General features: G+C 49.8%; 4 protein-coding genes and 1 non-coding gene across 5 annotated transcripts; 3 read left to right on the top strand and 2 right to left on the bottom strand.

Annotated features, from left to right (window-relative positions):
• Positions 1-220: 220 nt before the first annotated feature.
• Positions 221-706, bottom strand: LRP88_03987 (uncharacterized protein; the record flags this gene model as incomplete). Its single annotated transcript, XM_083240576.1, has 1 exon — positions 221-706. The coding sequence occupies one exon, from the start codon at positions 704-706 to the stop codon at positions 221-223; it is 486 nt and encodes a 161-aa protein (XP_083103866.1).
• A 5,537-nt stretch (positions 707-6,243) lies between these two features.
• On the bottom strand, positions 6,244-8,085 carry LRP88_03986 (general substrate transporter; the record flags this gene model as incomplete). The annotated part of the gene is made up of 5 exons (XM_083240575.1): positions 6,244-6,581; positions 6,635-7,022; positions 7,070-7,613; positions 7,661-7,935; positions 8,014-8,085. The coding sequence occupies 5 exons, from the start codon at positions 8,083-8,085 to the stop codon at positions 6,244-6,246; spliced, it is 1,617 nt and encodes a 538-aa protein (XP_083103865.1).
• Positions 8,086-8,698: 613 nt separating this feature from the next.
• On the top strand, positions 8,699-9,866 carry LRP88_03985 (uncharacterized protein; the record flags this gene model as incomplete). Its single annotated transcript, XM_083240574.1, has 5 exons — positions 8,699-8,984; positions 9,035-9,193; positions 9,242-9,564; positions 9,614-9,683; positions 9,733-9,866. The coding sequence occupies 5 exons, from the start codon at positions 8,699-8,701 to the stop codon at positions 9,864-9,866; spliced, it is 972 nt and encodes a 323-aa protein (XP_083103864.1).
• Positions 9,867-11,207: 1,341 nt separating this feature from the next.
• LRP88_03984 (uncharacterized protein) lies at positions 11,208-12,624 on the top strand (the record flags this gene model as incomplete). Its single annotated transcript, XM_083240573.1, has 6 exons — positions 11,208-11,391; positions 11,446-11,465; positions 11,514-11,550; positions 11,603-11,670; positions 11,725-12,197; positions 12,246-12,624. 6 exons carry the CDS (start codon positions 11,208-11,210, stop codon positions 12,622-12,624), a joined length of 1,161 nt encoding a protein of 386 aa, XP_083103863.1.
• A 1,122-nt stretch (positions 12,625-13,746) lies between these two features.
• LRP88_03983 lies at positions 13,747-13,820 on the top strand. The gene has a single exon. It is a non-coding gene; the product is annotated as a tRNA-Val (tRNA).
• The last annotated feature ends 495 nt before the right edge of the window (positions 13,821-14,315 follow it).

Here is a 14,315-nt window from a genome sequence, read left to right as displayed (position 1 = left end):
TTTGGCTAAACCCATCCAAGTTCATACAAGAAAAAAGCCCGCTTGACTAGAAGAACTCCCCAATCAACATCAGATTTCAATAAATGGAGGTGACCAGCAGTACAAAAATCGCCCTCCTATGAACGACTCATGAGCTTGTCCCAGATTGTCGTGCGAGAATCCCTGGCATTGAACAGCCACCCCTGATCCCACAGATGCAAGGGTGACAGTGCTAATCCCCTTATGCCATCATCAACCCAGCCGCAGCAAGTCCGCCAGCAACCAATCCCCACGTAGGCATCACCTCCGATCCGGCATTGGCCCCCTCCTCGTCCAGTCCAGTAATTGTGTAATTGCTGCTGAAAACATCATCCTGAGTCTTCTCATCCCCGTCATAGAACTCAGCCTGGAAGCGGACGAGCTTGTTCTTGGTGAGAGCATCCTTATACTTGCTCAACTCCTTGCGTGTGTTGGGGCTCGGCGACCAAACGTACTCCCCATCGGAGATGTTGATTTTGTAGCCGATCTCAAAGCTGAGCGTCAGAAGGTCATCGGGCTTGGTGTACCAGAAGAGACCGAACTCCTTCTCGGTGGTTTTGTTCTCCTGCTTCCAGGTGATGGTGATGTTTTTGGTGACGTCGAGGCTGTCACCCTCGGGGCCGGTGAACTTGAAGCCCTGGGCGGCCGAGGCCAGGACGAGGAGAGAGCAGGCGGTCTTGGTGAACATTTTGAAGATATGTTGTTCGGAAACTGTCGAGCTAATGTTTTATAAGATAGAGCGGTAAGAATGCTGTGAGAATGCTGTGAGAATGCTGTAGAAGTGTGAGCTCATGCAGCGTCGCCCAAGATTAAATAGTTGATGCCTGAAGAAGCCAGTGTGGCCTGAATAACCTCATTCTAGGCACCCGCAAAAACAAGGGCCACACACAGCCTCGGCGGATTCTGTTCCCATGGCGACGCGTAATTCGACATACGAGCTAAAGATCTAGAACCTGCAAACCAAGGTAATCGAAACAGATCCTCCTGATCGCTGTCTGCCCCTGTCGTCGGGTGTGTCAACTCGGTTGCAGCCGTAGGGGCCACCAATAATGCGGGAGTCTAGTGCTCAGCTTGACACCTTAAAACAGTTAGCTCGGCCTCGAAGGATTGACAAGGTATGATTTCGCATATTCTGGTCAATCAGAGTGGTCTTAAAATTATCTCATCTGCCAAGAACCCAAAGAATCCTGCCATCCTCGGAAGGCAACCGTAAACAATCTTTGTTTTTATTTCCTCGTCATTTGTCAAAGCTTCTGTTCATGATGTAAGCCTTCGTGACTAGCACAAAGAAGCGTACGGCAGCCAATAACGGTCTTTAATTAAACGGCTAAGAGGGCCTTTGCATGTTCCATCAACAGAGATTTCTCACTAAAACTCTATTTCTAACCGTAAGCTATTTTGCCCAGATACCAACAGCTGTGCGAATGCGAATTTCACCCAGACATGTGCCATGACGACAATCAGCTCCAGACTTGAGATGCATGCGGGAGACCCTCGTCAAGAGATCTGGTGAGCACTTTATTTCAGAGGACAGGGTGGTGTATTCTCTAGAAGCGGTTAGATATTGACCCACAACATGCCCAAAGAATGCCGACAGGTGGGCGGGATCAACGCCCGCCTGTCAATAGCCACATGGCCCAAATAGGGATGCAATGCGAGTCCAATCCGGGGATGGCAATGTTCAATGGGGTAATTACCAGTGCTTGACGCCCTGTTTTAAGCGAACAATTGTTGGTTCATTGGTGTCGGGGCTGCCAGCCTGGCACAGCCACAAAGGGCCTTTTGTTTTGTCTACATGTACGCTGGCTTAAATGCAACCATGGGCGCGTTAGGCAGCCGAATAATGAAATTCGGTATCTTTTGATCTGCACATTTGTAGCAAGAGAAAAGCGAAAAGCGGTCAGTATGTGGATTGTGCGCTGGCACCGCTAGAAGACTTAGTAAAGACAGAAATGCCTTCGGACTAGATCAGACCGAGATGGTTGCACACTCCGTATCGTGGAAACTAAGGCCTAAGATCTCTCTAATGATGCAGACAGGCAGATGGTCGATTGTATCGTAGGCATTAAGACTCAATGCTAACATGTATCGGCAACCATGTTCTTTGTTGTTGTAGTTGATATCCTCTGTAGAGTCGACATGATGATCACAAAAAGCTTTTATCTAATCTGCCCTTGCAACAGGCATCGACGGCTCAAAAAGGGAATAGGCCTTGAACAGACGCTAATAATTTAGGACGAACTCGCGTCTTTGTAGATTATTATTGGTTCTGTCTCGTTGGGATGGCGTCTTTAAACAAGATGCCAATAACCTCAGATAAGCCAGTACTCGCTGCTCATCCAAGGCCAAGTTCCGGATAATGAGCCATAATTGGAGATTTATTGTGATCTATTTTGTGATATTCATCAAAACTCACAAAGTATGATATCCTTATAACCTCTCTGTGCAAATCAAGATGTTGACCGGGAACACTGAATAGAGGGCTCACGGCACAGGCTAAATATAATTGGGCATTTGATTTGAATACAGAACTAGGCAGGTCCTTCCAATCAAATTTTTGCTCTGAATAATCCTTCTCGATGTCAGGTATGAAAAAGGCTAACTTAGAAGCAATATGAAGATCTCACAAGCCGCGAGCAACTCGCTTCCGAGGAATGGTTCATTCACTCGACGAAGAAACCACACTCGCCTCACTCTGAAGTAAATGCCGTTCCCACGAGATGTTTTTAGAGCTTTCCGGGGAGGATCTAGCTAATGATCATCCCAGCACGAACACAATGTTCACCATGGTGACTCAATCAAGTGAATGCCTTTAGCCAACTGCGACACCCCTGAACACATCCTTGAAGAGGCTTGTCTAAAGTTCGAGAATGAACTGAAAGCTCGGTCTCAATGTAACTTCATACTTGTGTCGCTTAGAACAAGCAAGCCTGCAAGAAGCGGCCTCAACATCAGAGCCAGATAGAGCGTGAACACCGAGTGTCAAGGCATTTGCCCGAGTACTATCAATACGGTGATTAGCGAATAATTATGGCTCATAATGACCCTATGAGGCAGCCTTTATCAAATACCGAGTTTGCAAAAACTATACCCAAGTGACGTTCCACGCAGTGATGCCCCGTTCCCTAAGCGTGTGAGGGGAATGTTAGAAACATCAGGCAGAAATACCGCCGCGACCACTAGTTTAACACATTCCATGATTTAGAAAGACGTACCGGGCAAGTGTTGCTTTTAATAAACCAATTTGAGAGCGCAACACCCACTGCCGAAGCCTCATGACCCCCGGGCTGACAGTCGCTGCTTGATAATGATGTATTCGTGAATATGAGACAGATAAAGTCCTATTTACTCGCCTTGGTTTTTAGCATAGAGCGGATCTCATAGTCCTGTTTTTTTATATCTTAACAACCCGTAGTATCTTGCTTGTTCTATTGTACCGCCTTCATGAGAGTAAATCTCGGCACATCCCATTTCCCCAACCGATGTGCAGAGGTAAGAGTTATATCCGTGGTAAATAACTAGGCTTTGTTTATCTGCTGATGTTAATTTGGGTAACCAGATGAGTTGTATGCTTGGTTTGTTGTTCACATTCGGTGGTTTATGACAACCAACCATTAGACTACCTAACTTGGTGCTGCTTTTATATAACTGCCTTTTTATACCACGGGATTAAAAGCCTCGGGGTGAATAATTTATCTTGAACAAGAGCTTGTGTGCTGTAATAGAAGATCCGTTTCTTTGGAAATCGCATTCTGAGTTGCGTTCTTCGGTGAATATAGGGTAGGTGAAGATTTGGCAGTGTCATGTGGTAGTCCGAGACCTCGGCTCTGTCGATCATAAGAAGCCAGCCTGGCATTGTCCACTATACCTTTGCACAAGTCCAAGTGAGTTAATGAAAGTACCTCCTGACCCCTGACGTCTCGGAGGCGGCTCACTCCCGCCCGATCCTTGTCCGGGTGTTACCCAACCCCTCCCTTTTCTCCAGGTGGTACTTAACAACTGACACTGTGTGTGCATAACAATCATTTGTGCATCTTGTGCAGAGGTTGCGGCAACGGTAGGTGATTCAGCAGCCCCTCCCTGCAGCAACGACGCTTTTACCTAACAACTACTACATCGTGGGGCCATAGCATGGTAAAGACGAAATTGTCACGGAGAGGCAGATGGATGATAGATGGTCAAATCGGAGATGAAGTGATCTTTCAGTTGCGGTGTCAGGCTTTGGCGAAAGTATGTTTGTGGTAGAGGGAGCCGAAGCCCTCGTTTGCGATGTCGAGTCGGAGGCGGGGGATAGAGTGGCAGAGATATCCGACAGGTTAACTTTCCAGGTCATGGGCGTGACCAAAATGGCCTTTGGAATACTATTGACAAGGCCACCCAGTTCTGTCGAGAAGATTTCGCGCACGAGGTGGAGACCAGCTGTGCAGCGAGAGATCGAAGCAGGTGGGCTTCGTGAACTGCTGAATCGAGGCTGGCAAGCCTGGCAGTCCTGGCCACCGAGGAGGAATCTGACAAGGTCATGGTGGTTGATGAGGAGCATCCTCCACGAGGTTGTAACTGAGGCTAGGATCCAAGGTACTGGGGTTCCAGGACCAATATCGCCTCAGTTGGCGCTCGTTACTCTTGCCCTTGCGACCTGGCGCGTCACTGTGAAAGTGATTCCACAATGAGACAAAGAAGAGTCAGTTTCGCGCTTTGCAGGCACCTTGGAGACTTGGACTACGACCAACAAAAGGACCGGCGGGGGAATGGGGAGAAAAAGAAAAAAGGAAACGAGGTGGAGAAGTAAGAAGACATGCTCCCTGCAAAATCGCACTGTTTAGCAGCAGGCTGGGATGGGACTCGCTGGAGAACATGGCCGAGACAGCATGCGGATCAACACCATTTCCATATACATGGACCATCACAGGCTTGATACTTGCCATCAGTTGTACGAAAATCACGCAAGACGCTGGGTAACGTGCCCTGGGGAGATCCGCGACATGAACCGTGCTCTTGTCTTCTAGCGAGCGAGAACTCGTTCATCACTGGGGCCAACCTCGAAGTTGACGGGTGGCCACGCCACCTAAACAACGCATTTCATCGGCATGCGCAGTGTCACTCAGGGGGCGGTATTTCTCGGTGTGCAGGAATGTCTCAAACTCGCATGACGAGTCTTGGGTACCTAAGCAGCAACAGCCAACACGAGAATGTAATGGAAATTCTGAAAACGCGTTGGTTGCTGTACCCAAGTCCCGGATGGGAACGTAGGGGTCCCTGTCGCCAAGAGGTGCCATCTTGTGCCTCTCGGAAGCCCCCTCGTGGGAATTGACTGATCGACTTCCGAGGCAACCCATGGAGCATGATCGCCCTTATGCTTACAGGGATCTTGAAACTTGTGGTTGAAGATCATGATCCTCCCGGTGTACATGGGGGCTTTGTTGTACAGTGCACAAATGTGTGTAGTGCATAAATCTGGATCAGAGGTGACAAGGACATGGTTGTGGTGGGTTACTTGGACAGTTGCTACGGAATTCAAGAAACAGAAACCATTGCGTAACCACCTCGCACTCGCTCACCCCAGCTTCTGCAAGCCAAGAACCAACCCTCAGGGAATCCAACGAACTTGTTCACTCGTTAGAGAACCGGTGATATGGCGCGGGGAAACAAAAGAAGGAATGAATTCCTTCGACGGGGCTGTCCAACATGGACAAGGACTCCCTGGAATCTTTCCGCCGCCAAAGGATCTAGACGGGAATTATCATGCGGCATATGTGGAGATGGGACGGCAGAGGGTGGAGGTCAGCCCTGGACGGGATGACATTAGCATTGCAACGTTTGCGGCTGTCCCGTACGACACGTTGTGCCACTGCCGCGGAGAATCAGGATGAGGATCAAGTTGGTGACTTGGCAGGAAGCTGGAGGAATACAACGTTGGAGTCTTTGAAGGATGTACTGTGGCGATTGATGATGGCCATTTGGCCGAGTGTGGAATTATGCATGCAAGATGATCCTCCGAGGACCCATTTGTGGAGATGAATGAGAGTCACTGAAATCTTCACAAGCCCGGTACGTAGTCTTTCATTCATTCTATCTAACTTGATGGTACCGTAGCTGTTTGCGAGTCTAGATCAGATATCAAGCCATCAACCGGTGATGGGTTTGGTCCGACACGGCTGTGTTGCTGCAAAAAGACATCAACGCTTGCTAATAACATGATTGATCGTTCAAACCCAAGAGCAACATCTAGACCCTGGAACCAGCATCGCTGCTGCGACTAGACTGGACCTCCTCTGCGGTATCCATGGTATCGAGCGCCTTGTTATCCTTGGTCTCGACAACCTCATGCTGCGTCAGCTTCTGATCCACAGCAGCCCTCTCCTCGGCGGTCGCATCGGTGATATGCACTGCAACCTCGTCGCCAAACTGCTTTCCAATCTCCTCGAGCGATAGCCGGGCGGTCTCGGGCCAGAAGAAGTAGATCGCAGGCACAAAGAGCACACTCCAGGCGATGACGACGAGGAAGTACTTCCATCCGACTTCTGCAAAGCCAATGGGCGCTGTTTGAAGGAGGATGATGGTGGCTTGTGATGGATGGTTAGCAGGGTTCCACTGCATTGCTAGATGTTATTCTTACCGGCGAATTGTCCAAATAGGGAGAAACCGATGCCGATCGAACGAATTTCAGTCGGGAAAATCTCCGACACGTACAGGTACATGGTCGTGTTGCAGAAGGTTCCCTGGAAGGCGAGGTACAGGAACATGAACAAGACACCAATCGCATTACCTGCCTTGTTGCCAGTGCCGGCGTACTGGGAGATCATGGCGCAGTAGATGGATGTGGTGATGATGATGCCGACGAAGCCAGTCATGTACATCTTGCGGCGCGAGTTGACCTTGTCGTGGAGCCAGGCACCGCCGGGGTTGTAGATGAGTCCAGCAGTGGTCAACCAGAGGGCCGAGAGGAGCAGTGGCATGTAGCCAGTCTGTCCCAGGCTGGTGTAGAGAATGACTGCATAGTTGTTCTGTCTCCTGTTAGCTTCATGTCTCCAACTTGTGCTTCTTCACTCACGATGATGAGAGGGCCGCCAAACTCAGCACCCCACTGCGTAAGAAACCCGATGATCATGCGCTTACGGTAACTCTTCTTCTGTAGAACAGCCTTCCATGGACTACCACCATAAGCAGCAAGCTTCTCAGCATCAAGTTGAAGCTGCTTCTCAATCTGATAGTACTCTTCCCTAGCGACGAGATCCTCAGGGTCATTGGGAGACTTTCGAAGACGAGCAAGCACGGTCCAAGCCTCATCCTTGTTCCCCTTGGACATGAGCCAACGTGGAGAGCGTGGAACCCACGGGGAACCCAGGAGGAGCACCACGGGTGGCGCCACCTGGATGGCTAGGGGAAACCTCCATCCAAAGTCTTGGTTGTCGGAGAAGTAGACGGCGAAGCCAATCCACGAGGAGAGCATGTAGCCAAAGACGAGGAAGATGGCGTGGTGGCCGACGAGCCAGCCGCGAGCATACGGGCTTGACATTTCGGAGAGGTACATGGGTGTCACTGTTGCCATGAGACCTACACACATTCCCATGATCCATCGTCCTGCTTGGAACATGCTGTGTAACAGTCAGCGCTGCTCTATCATCGCAGGATGGACTCTCACGCTAGACTTTGAGCACCGGCCTGCAGCACTCCGCCGAGAATACCGAGAGCGCAGCCAAACTGGATACTTCGTAGACGGCCAAAGTAATCGCACGCCCACATGAGAATGAGACAAGCAACGGCGCCTCCAGCTGCGAAGAGGCCATTCGCGGTGGCGATGGCTGGCGTTGTGATGGTGTCGTAGCCAGGCTCACCCACCTCAGGGAGGTCAAAGAACTTGTACCATCCTTTCTGTCCAATGGTACTGCCGATAATGGAAGCAGCATATCCGTACGTCTAGAAACTGGTCTCAGCATTGCCAGTCTACAAGACGAATGGCTCAAACAAGAAGCTTGACAATGGCCTCAAACTTACAGTGCCTCCGAGAGCAACAAAAGCAATGACAAGCCTGTTGTACAGACTCGTCTGGTTCCCGGTTTGGGGCATGATTAACGCAATATGACGGGCAGTAGGGGGGAAAGCACAGACAAGGAAGAGAAGAATGAGATTTGATGGAGAAATTGAAAAGGAACAGCAGCAGTAATTAAAATGCAATCCTGGGGCGTGAAGAAGTAATCTTTGATGCAAGGCAGAGCACTGTCTTGCTCTCGCCTGTGTTGCTGGGCCTGAAAGCTGGGTTCACCCCTGGCCTTGTTCAGGTCCACCTGTTTCTGCTGGGGTGTCATCGGTCGATCAAGCGGAAAAGAGATACTTATGCAGATCCTGCCTGCTTTTAGATGCATCTCCCCTGGCTTTGCCTCAGCACGCACTACATGCCTGTCTATATGGATCCTTCTCCCACGCGAGTCCTCCTCGCCGACCAACACAGCTATCCATTTCGTGTCAATCGATGAGGGGGCTTGAAGACTCGGCTTGCCTCACTAGTGGGCGGGTCAGACGATGACATGCGGGTATGTTATGACGGGTGGCTTGACCTAAAGCTGTGTCCACTTAGGAGACTGCATTGGGAAATACTACATAGTGCCCTCGTAAATCGCCACGAGGGAAAGCCCCTCTCAACTTATCAGCCTCAAACTCATCTTTCATTTATCTGCGCAATATGGACCCTTCGTACATGGAAAAGTCTTGGGACGAGCTTCCAAACCCCAAGCGCGTGTGGGTGGGAGAACCCGGCAGCCGCGAGGAGGGTCTTGGAAGACTTGTGCTTCTTACGCCTGAAAGGGTGGCTGCAGCTGCAAAGCAGATCCAGACTGGCATCCGTGTAAACCTTGGCTGGGACTTGAACAAGCTGGAGTACGCTTGCTTCAACCGTCAGCCATGCGAGTTCAAGGTTGTGCCGATCCTTGGTGGTGTTGCGTTTGATGACATCTACGTTATGAATCCTCGTTTGTTGACCTGCATGAACTTGGCTTGTGCGATGCTGATGAAATGATAGAGCAGAGTAGCCAGTGGGATGGTCTACGACACTTTTCCACGCCTATCGAAGAGGGAAGCTCGGAGCGCGTGTTTTATGGCGGAACGACCAAGGAAGAGATTCTTGATCGTTCCAATGGGCGCATTGGCATTCAACACTGGGCTCGCGAAGGCATCACAGGTTTGTATCTTATTGGTCAACTGCTGTGAGACATACTGACCACTCCAGGTCGTGGTGTCTTAATCGACTATGCCTCATGGGCAGAAAAGAAGGGCATCAAATACACAACCTTTTCCCTCCACGCCATCAAGCTAACCGACATCCTCGAGATTGCCAAAGAGTGTAGCATCACCTTCCAGCGCGGCGACATCCTCTTTGTCCGCACCGGCGTCATCAAAGAGTGGGAGCAGGACATGGACGTCGAAGCCAAGAAGGCATATGCATCCTCCACGAACCCTCAACATGCAGGTGTAGAGGGAACCTTGGACGTGCTCAAGTGGGTGTGGAACACGGGGTTTGCAGCTGTGGCAGGTGATGCCATCAGCTGGGAGGTTCGTCATGCAGTGCAAGATGGCAGATCTGAAGCTGACCAACGCACAGGTGTATCCCCCACCTCCAGGAACCATCTTGATGCACGAGTACATGCTAGCAGGATGGGGAATGCCCATCGGTAAGCTCCTAACCTATCAAGCTGCTTTCCAGAAGCTGACGAGATGCAGGTGAATTGTTTGATCTGGAGCGGCTCGCCGAGACATGCAAGGAACTCAACCGTTGGACCTTTTTTGTGTCTTCGTCGCCTTTTAACATGAAGGGTGGAATCTCTTCACCTCCCAACGCGCAGGCCATCTTTTAGATGAACCGTAGGCTTTGCAGTGTAGATTGATGGCTGGGCATGTCCTTGGGAGTAGGGTTGAGTTGTGTAGCATGTAGAATACAGTGAATGCATAGCCTGTGCTTATTGACGTGGTATTTGAGTATATAAACCGAGAGTGTTATCATCTGGAATCTGTCATATACCTCAGAGCGCAGTTAATATCGGTGGCATCTTGACGGGAGTTACTCTGCCAAAGGTTAAGACATACTACAAGTTTCCACCCGAAGCAAATATGAGCAGGCCTTCAAAAACTCGAGTAAATTTCACATGTCAAAATCATCACCAAATCCACAAACGCATGAATTCCGCGACTGGAGCCCAGCCCACAACGACATTCTTAAAGCGACACCCCCGCAAACATCCCACGGACCAAAAACCGCACCATTAAAGGGAGCTACTGGCGGCAATCGTGCCTCGGGCCGAAGATCAAAGCGTCCTCAATAATGACCTCGCGCTAACCAGACACCCCCCTGCTCAGCTGTGTCCAGGGATCTTGTTGAAGAAACGTAAAAGCAACTTGATGAGATGTTGTCTGCAGCAAACTCTCCTCTGGTGGAGTTTCATGGTCAGTGAGTTCGCTTCCTGGCCAGGCAATGTAGGCTGATCCCCCGTATCCCGCATTAGTGTGTAAATCCTTTCGCTTTCCCTTGTTCTCTGGGGTTTCCGCGGCAAGATGATAATTCTACCGCGGACGGGTGCAACCTTGGACGGCAGCGGAGTAACTCGTAGATAATTTTCGTAACGGCAGTTGTGGAGATGTCGCTTCCCCTTGTCCAGATGCTGCACATCGTCAGAAGCGTCCAACAGAGACATGAGCCGAAGCCAAGCCGGGACTTGATTCCTCTCAAGAGTGAAAGCCATGTTTCGATTGCATAAGCGGCGGAGACATGGTGCCATGAGTCAGCTTGTCAGCCATATCCTCGTCGTATCCTTGTAGCCAACATCTGCCTCAAGAGGATCCAGGGGCCTGGCCAGTTCTCTCTTTCCCCCATACCCACAGTTGTAAAACTCCACACTGTCTCGTTTGATTTACAGTGACGGGATATTCACAAGTTCCTAGAACCATGCAATCGGTTGCCTGAGGATCCTGATGTGAAAGGGGTGATGACCCACGTGAAAAATATGTCACCAAAGATTCAACGTGGTACGCCAAGTCCAGCCGTGCAGACTGACATGGACCAACAAACCACTTCTTACATGTCCCATCCAGCTGGTAAATTCTGCCTCTGCAATTCTTCATCTGTTGGCTCTTTATTTGTGTGTCAGCTTTGGTTCACGATTCATTCACTGGAAGCTCTTTGAGAGTGATCGACAGCAACCATGTCTGAGAAGGCGGCCATGGATCCGCCCCCGGGCCACGAATCGAACTTTGAGAATCCCGACCGAGAGATGTACTACATCTGCATCATCTCCAATTCGATTGCCATACCCGTATGCACGATATTCGTCTTTCTGCGGCTATTCGCCCGATACAGACTGTCGATGAGGCTTCAGGCAGATGACAGTACGCTTTGACGTTGCTAATATTGGCTAATATGGATGCTGACTAGGCTTACAGTTGCTTGTATCATCGGATACGTAAGTCTTGGCTTGTACCTTGAACTGCGGGTTTCTAACATTGACAAGATCGGGTTCATGGGATACTGCATCATCTGTCTAATGAGTAAGCATCTCTTGGCTTCCGCACTTGAATCTATAGACCTAACCTTTTGTAGTGCTAAAGTATGGCGGCGGCTTACATCAATGGGATGTTCCTGAGGAGCAGTTGGTCAAGTACAATCAGGTACGTGACTGGTTACTTGATGATATTCACAACCCCCCATTGACATCAACGCAGACCGTCTACGCCACCATGGTGAATTATGGCCCGACAGTCTTTGCCATCAAAGCCGCCATTCTTCTCTTTCTGGCCAGAATCTTTTCTCCTTACAAGACCTACGTTAAGTGGATATACGGCTTCCTCGGTATCATGGCCATCTACTACATCGTGATGATGGCTCTCAAGACACTCATCTGCCGACCGGTGCACAAGTTCTGGCATCCCGATGCTGATGGACAATGCTTCAACCAGCGAGCCCTCATTCTCACTGACAATGTCATCAGTCTTTTGAGTGATATCGTCGTCCTGCTCCTGCCATGCCCTTTGACAAAGAAGCTTCAAGTGGGAATCTGGGCGAAACTCAAGATTGCTGCCGTCTTTGGAGTGGGAGGCATCGCTTGCATCTTTGGTCTTGTCCGACTAGTTTTCATTATCAAGGATGGAGAAAGTGCTGACCAGACTTATGTCTTTGTGCAAATCAACCTGACAGGGTGAGTCGCCTCTGTTGCTGACTGCATATCGGTACTGACCCATCCTAGAATCGCCGAGTGTGGCATCGGAGTCGTATGCGCCTGCTTCCCCTTTATGCCCATGCTTTGGAAATCCATCCTCCACAAAGACAAACCAGGCTACTCGACCAACTCCAAGTCACAATTTGAGATGATGAGCTCGCAGAAAAAGTCACGCAACACGACTCATACCCGCACAACGAGTGGCCACTTCAAGGACGAGACGGACAGCGATGAGAACGGCCTCATCCCGCCTGGAAAGTCTTACGTCACCACCAAGGTCCGTGGGGGTGAAGACAACTCTGAGTGCAATAGTGCGGCTGGAGATAGCGCAGGAGGGTTTCGGCCGAGTATTGATGATACCCGCATTTACCGGACTGTCGAAGTTCGCCAGTACGACGAGAATTAATCTTGTTCGCTTCTTGATGCCGATTTGTCGTATTAACTTATTAGATACGCGATAGTTATTCTCACAGGGCAAATAACCGGACTATTTTCTTCTAGTACACCTCTGTCAAGTACGAGCCATAATCGGCCAATAACTCTGTGAGGTTTCATCAAAGGTTGACAGATGATCAACTGAAGTGCGTTATGCTTTACCAAAGATAATTTGAGAGTCGACATCCCAGAACCGGCGCCACCACGCGCCGCATAGAATCCTTCAAGGCCTTGACGTACTGCCCTGCCAGGGCCAGTGCTGCTTGATGCACATAATCTAACAATCATACTGCGTGAGATAGAAAGCAGAGGGCTGCGGCGGCTTAAGATGACCCATTTTTAGCAAACATTGACCAGTTGGTGTTTCGGCTGTGAAGAAGTTCAGATAACTGATGTGACGACTGATTCAACAGCAGTCACCAATGGCCAAATTACTCTGTTGATCAAAATCTAGATCATTTCCTTGCTGAACGAAGAATCGAAAACTATGGTAGGAGCCTTTATTGTTCAACGTTGGGCTGGGCCAGATAAGCCGACCTGTTATGATTTTCCATGCCAATCGCCTGGAGGTGAGCTGCCAAGGGGAATTTGAAGCCCTATCAAGAGCAGATACAAATGAGCCTGTAAGCATACCAAGCGAACAGCCTCATCCGCCATTTCAAGTCTTTGGGATCGAGTTGTTGTCGGCTGACCCTCGTCTCAGACTCGCATCTCGTCGGATTACAATGCAAGTAACATCTTCAAATGGTGGAGTGCATACCCATTTCTAATAGTAGAACTAAACTCGACTTCAGCGTTATAATTGTCCTTTTGGGATGCTATGCTAAGGCAAGTGTTTGCTGCTCTCGTGAGGAACTAGTATTCCCTCACGATAGGACGGACTACTCAATCGTCATGACTCGAAGTCGAGATTTGTTGACTTGCTCACGCTCTGATGAGACATCCGTTACTAAATTGTCACGTAGAACTTATAGTAACGATGAGCGGTATTTCCGACGGCGATTTAATAAGAAACGCAGCGAGTTTGGAAGACCATTGACACAGGACATGAGCCCCATACTCTCGGCGGGTTTCCATCCAACAAGATAGCCTCGGTTCCGTGGTCTAGCTGGTCATGGCATCTCGTTAACACCGAGAAGGTCCCCGGTTCGAGCCCGGGCGGAATCACGATTCAGAAGGAATTCCATCCTTTCTTTTTGCTTGAATTATCTAAATTTGTCAGCAACCAACCCTGAGGCGGACCATCGATCGCGGCAAGTCGATGTCCACCTAGCAAAGTCGTCATACCTTTTGCAAATGGTAGAGATCAAGAGCCATGACATATGGCTCTCTATTGCTTTAATGACTCATACTTCTCATGCTCCGAGGCCTCATCGGCACTTGGCTTCACTTCAATGGCCTTCGCAATCTTCTGAGTTGAAGATCGCCGAGTGCTGATTGGCTTGTCAGGCTCGACCAACAATTCACCGCGTGGCGAGACGGAGATCCGAGCTAAAATCCCGTCATCAACCGAGCGCGGATCTACGAGTACGGGATATGTGCCGGCTTTAACGCTCGGCGCGAAAACGTTTGAAGAGGACACTAGCTAGCAAAACACCGTCTAGAACCGAGAAAGACATGATAAAGCCCCGATGCTCTGGTGTATATAGGAACAGAAAAGGC

This window comes from Fusarium phalaenopsidis, assembly GCF_050370095.1.
Source record: "Fusarium phalaenopsidis strain FUZ10S chromosome Unknown contig_32288, whole genome shotgun sequence".
Lineage (NCBI taxonomy): Eukaryota > Fungi > Ascomycota > Sordariomycetes > Hypocreales > Nectriaceae > Fusarium > Fusarium phalaenopsidis.
The sequence above is the reverse complement of the archived record's forward strand: the minus strand, read 5'-3'. Positions and strand labels throughout refer to the sequence as shown.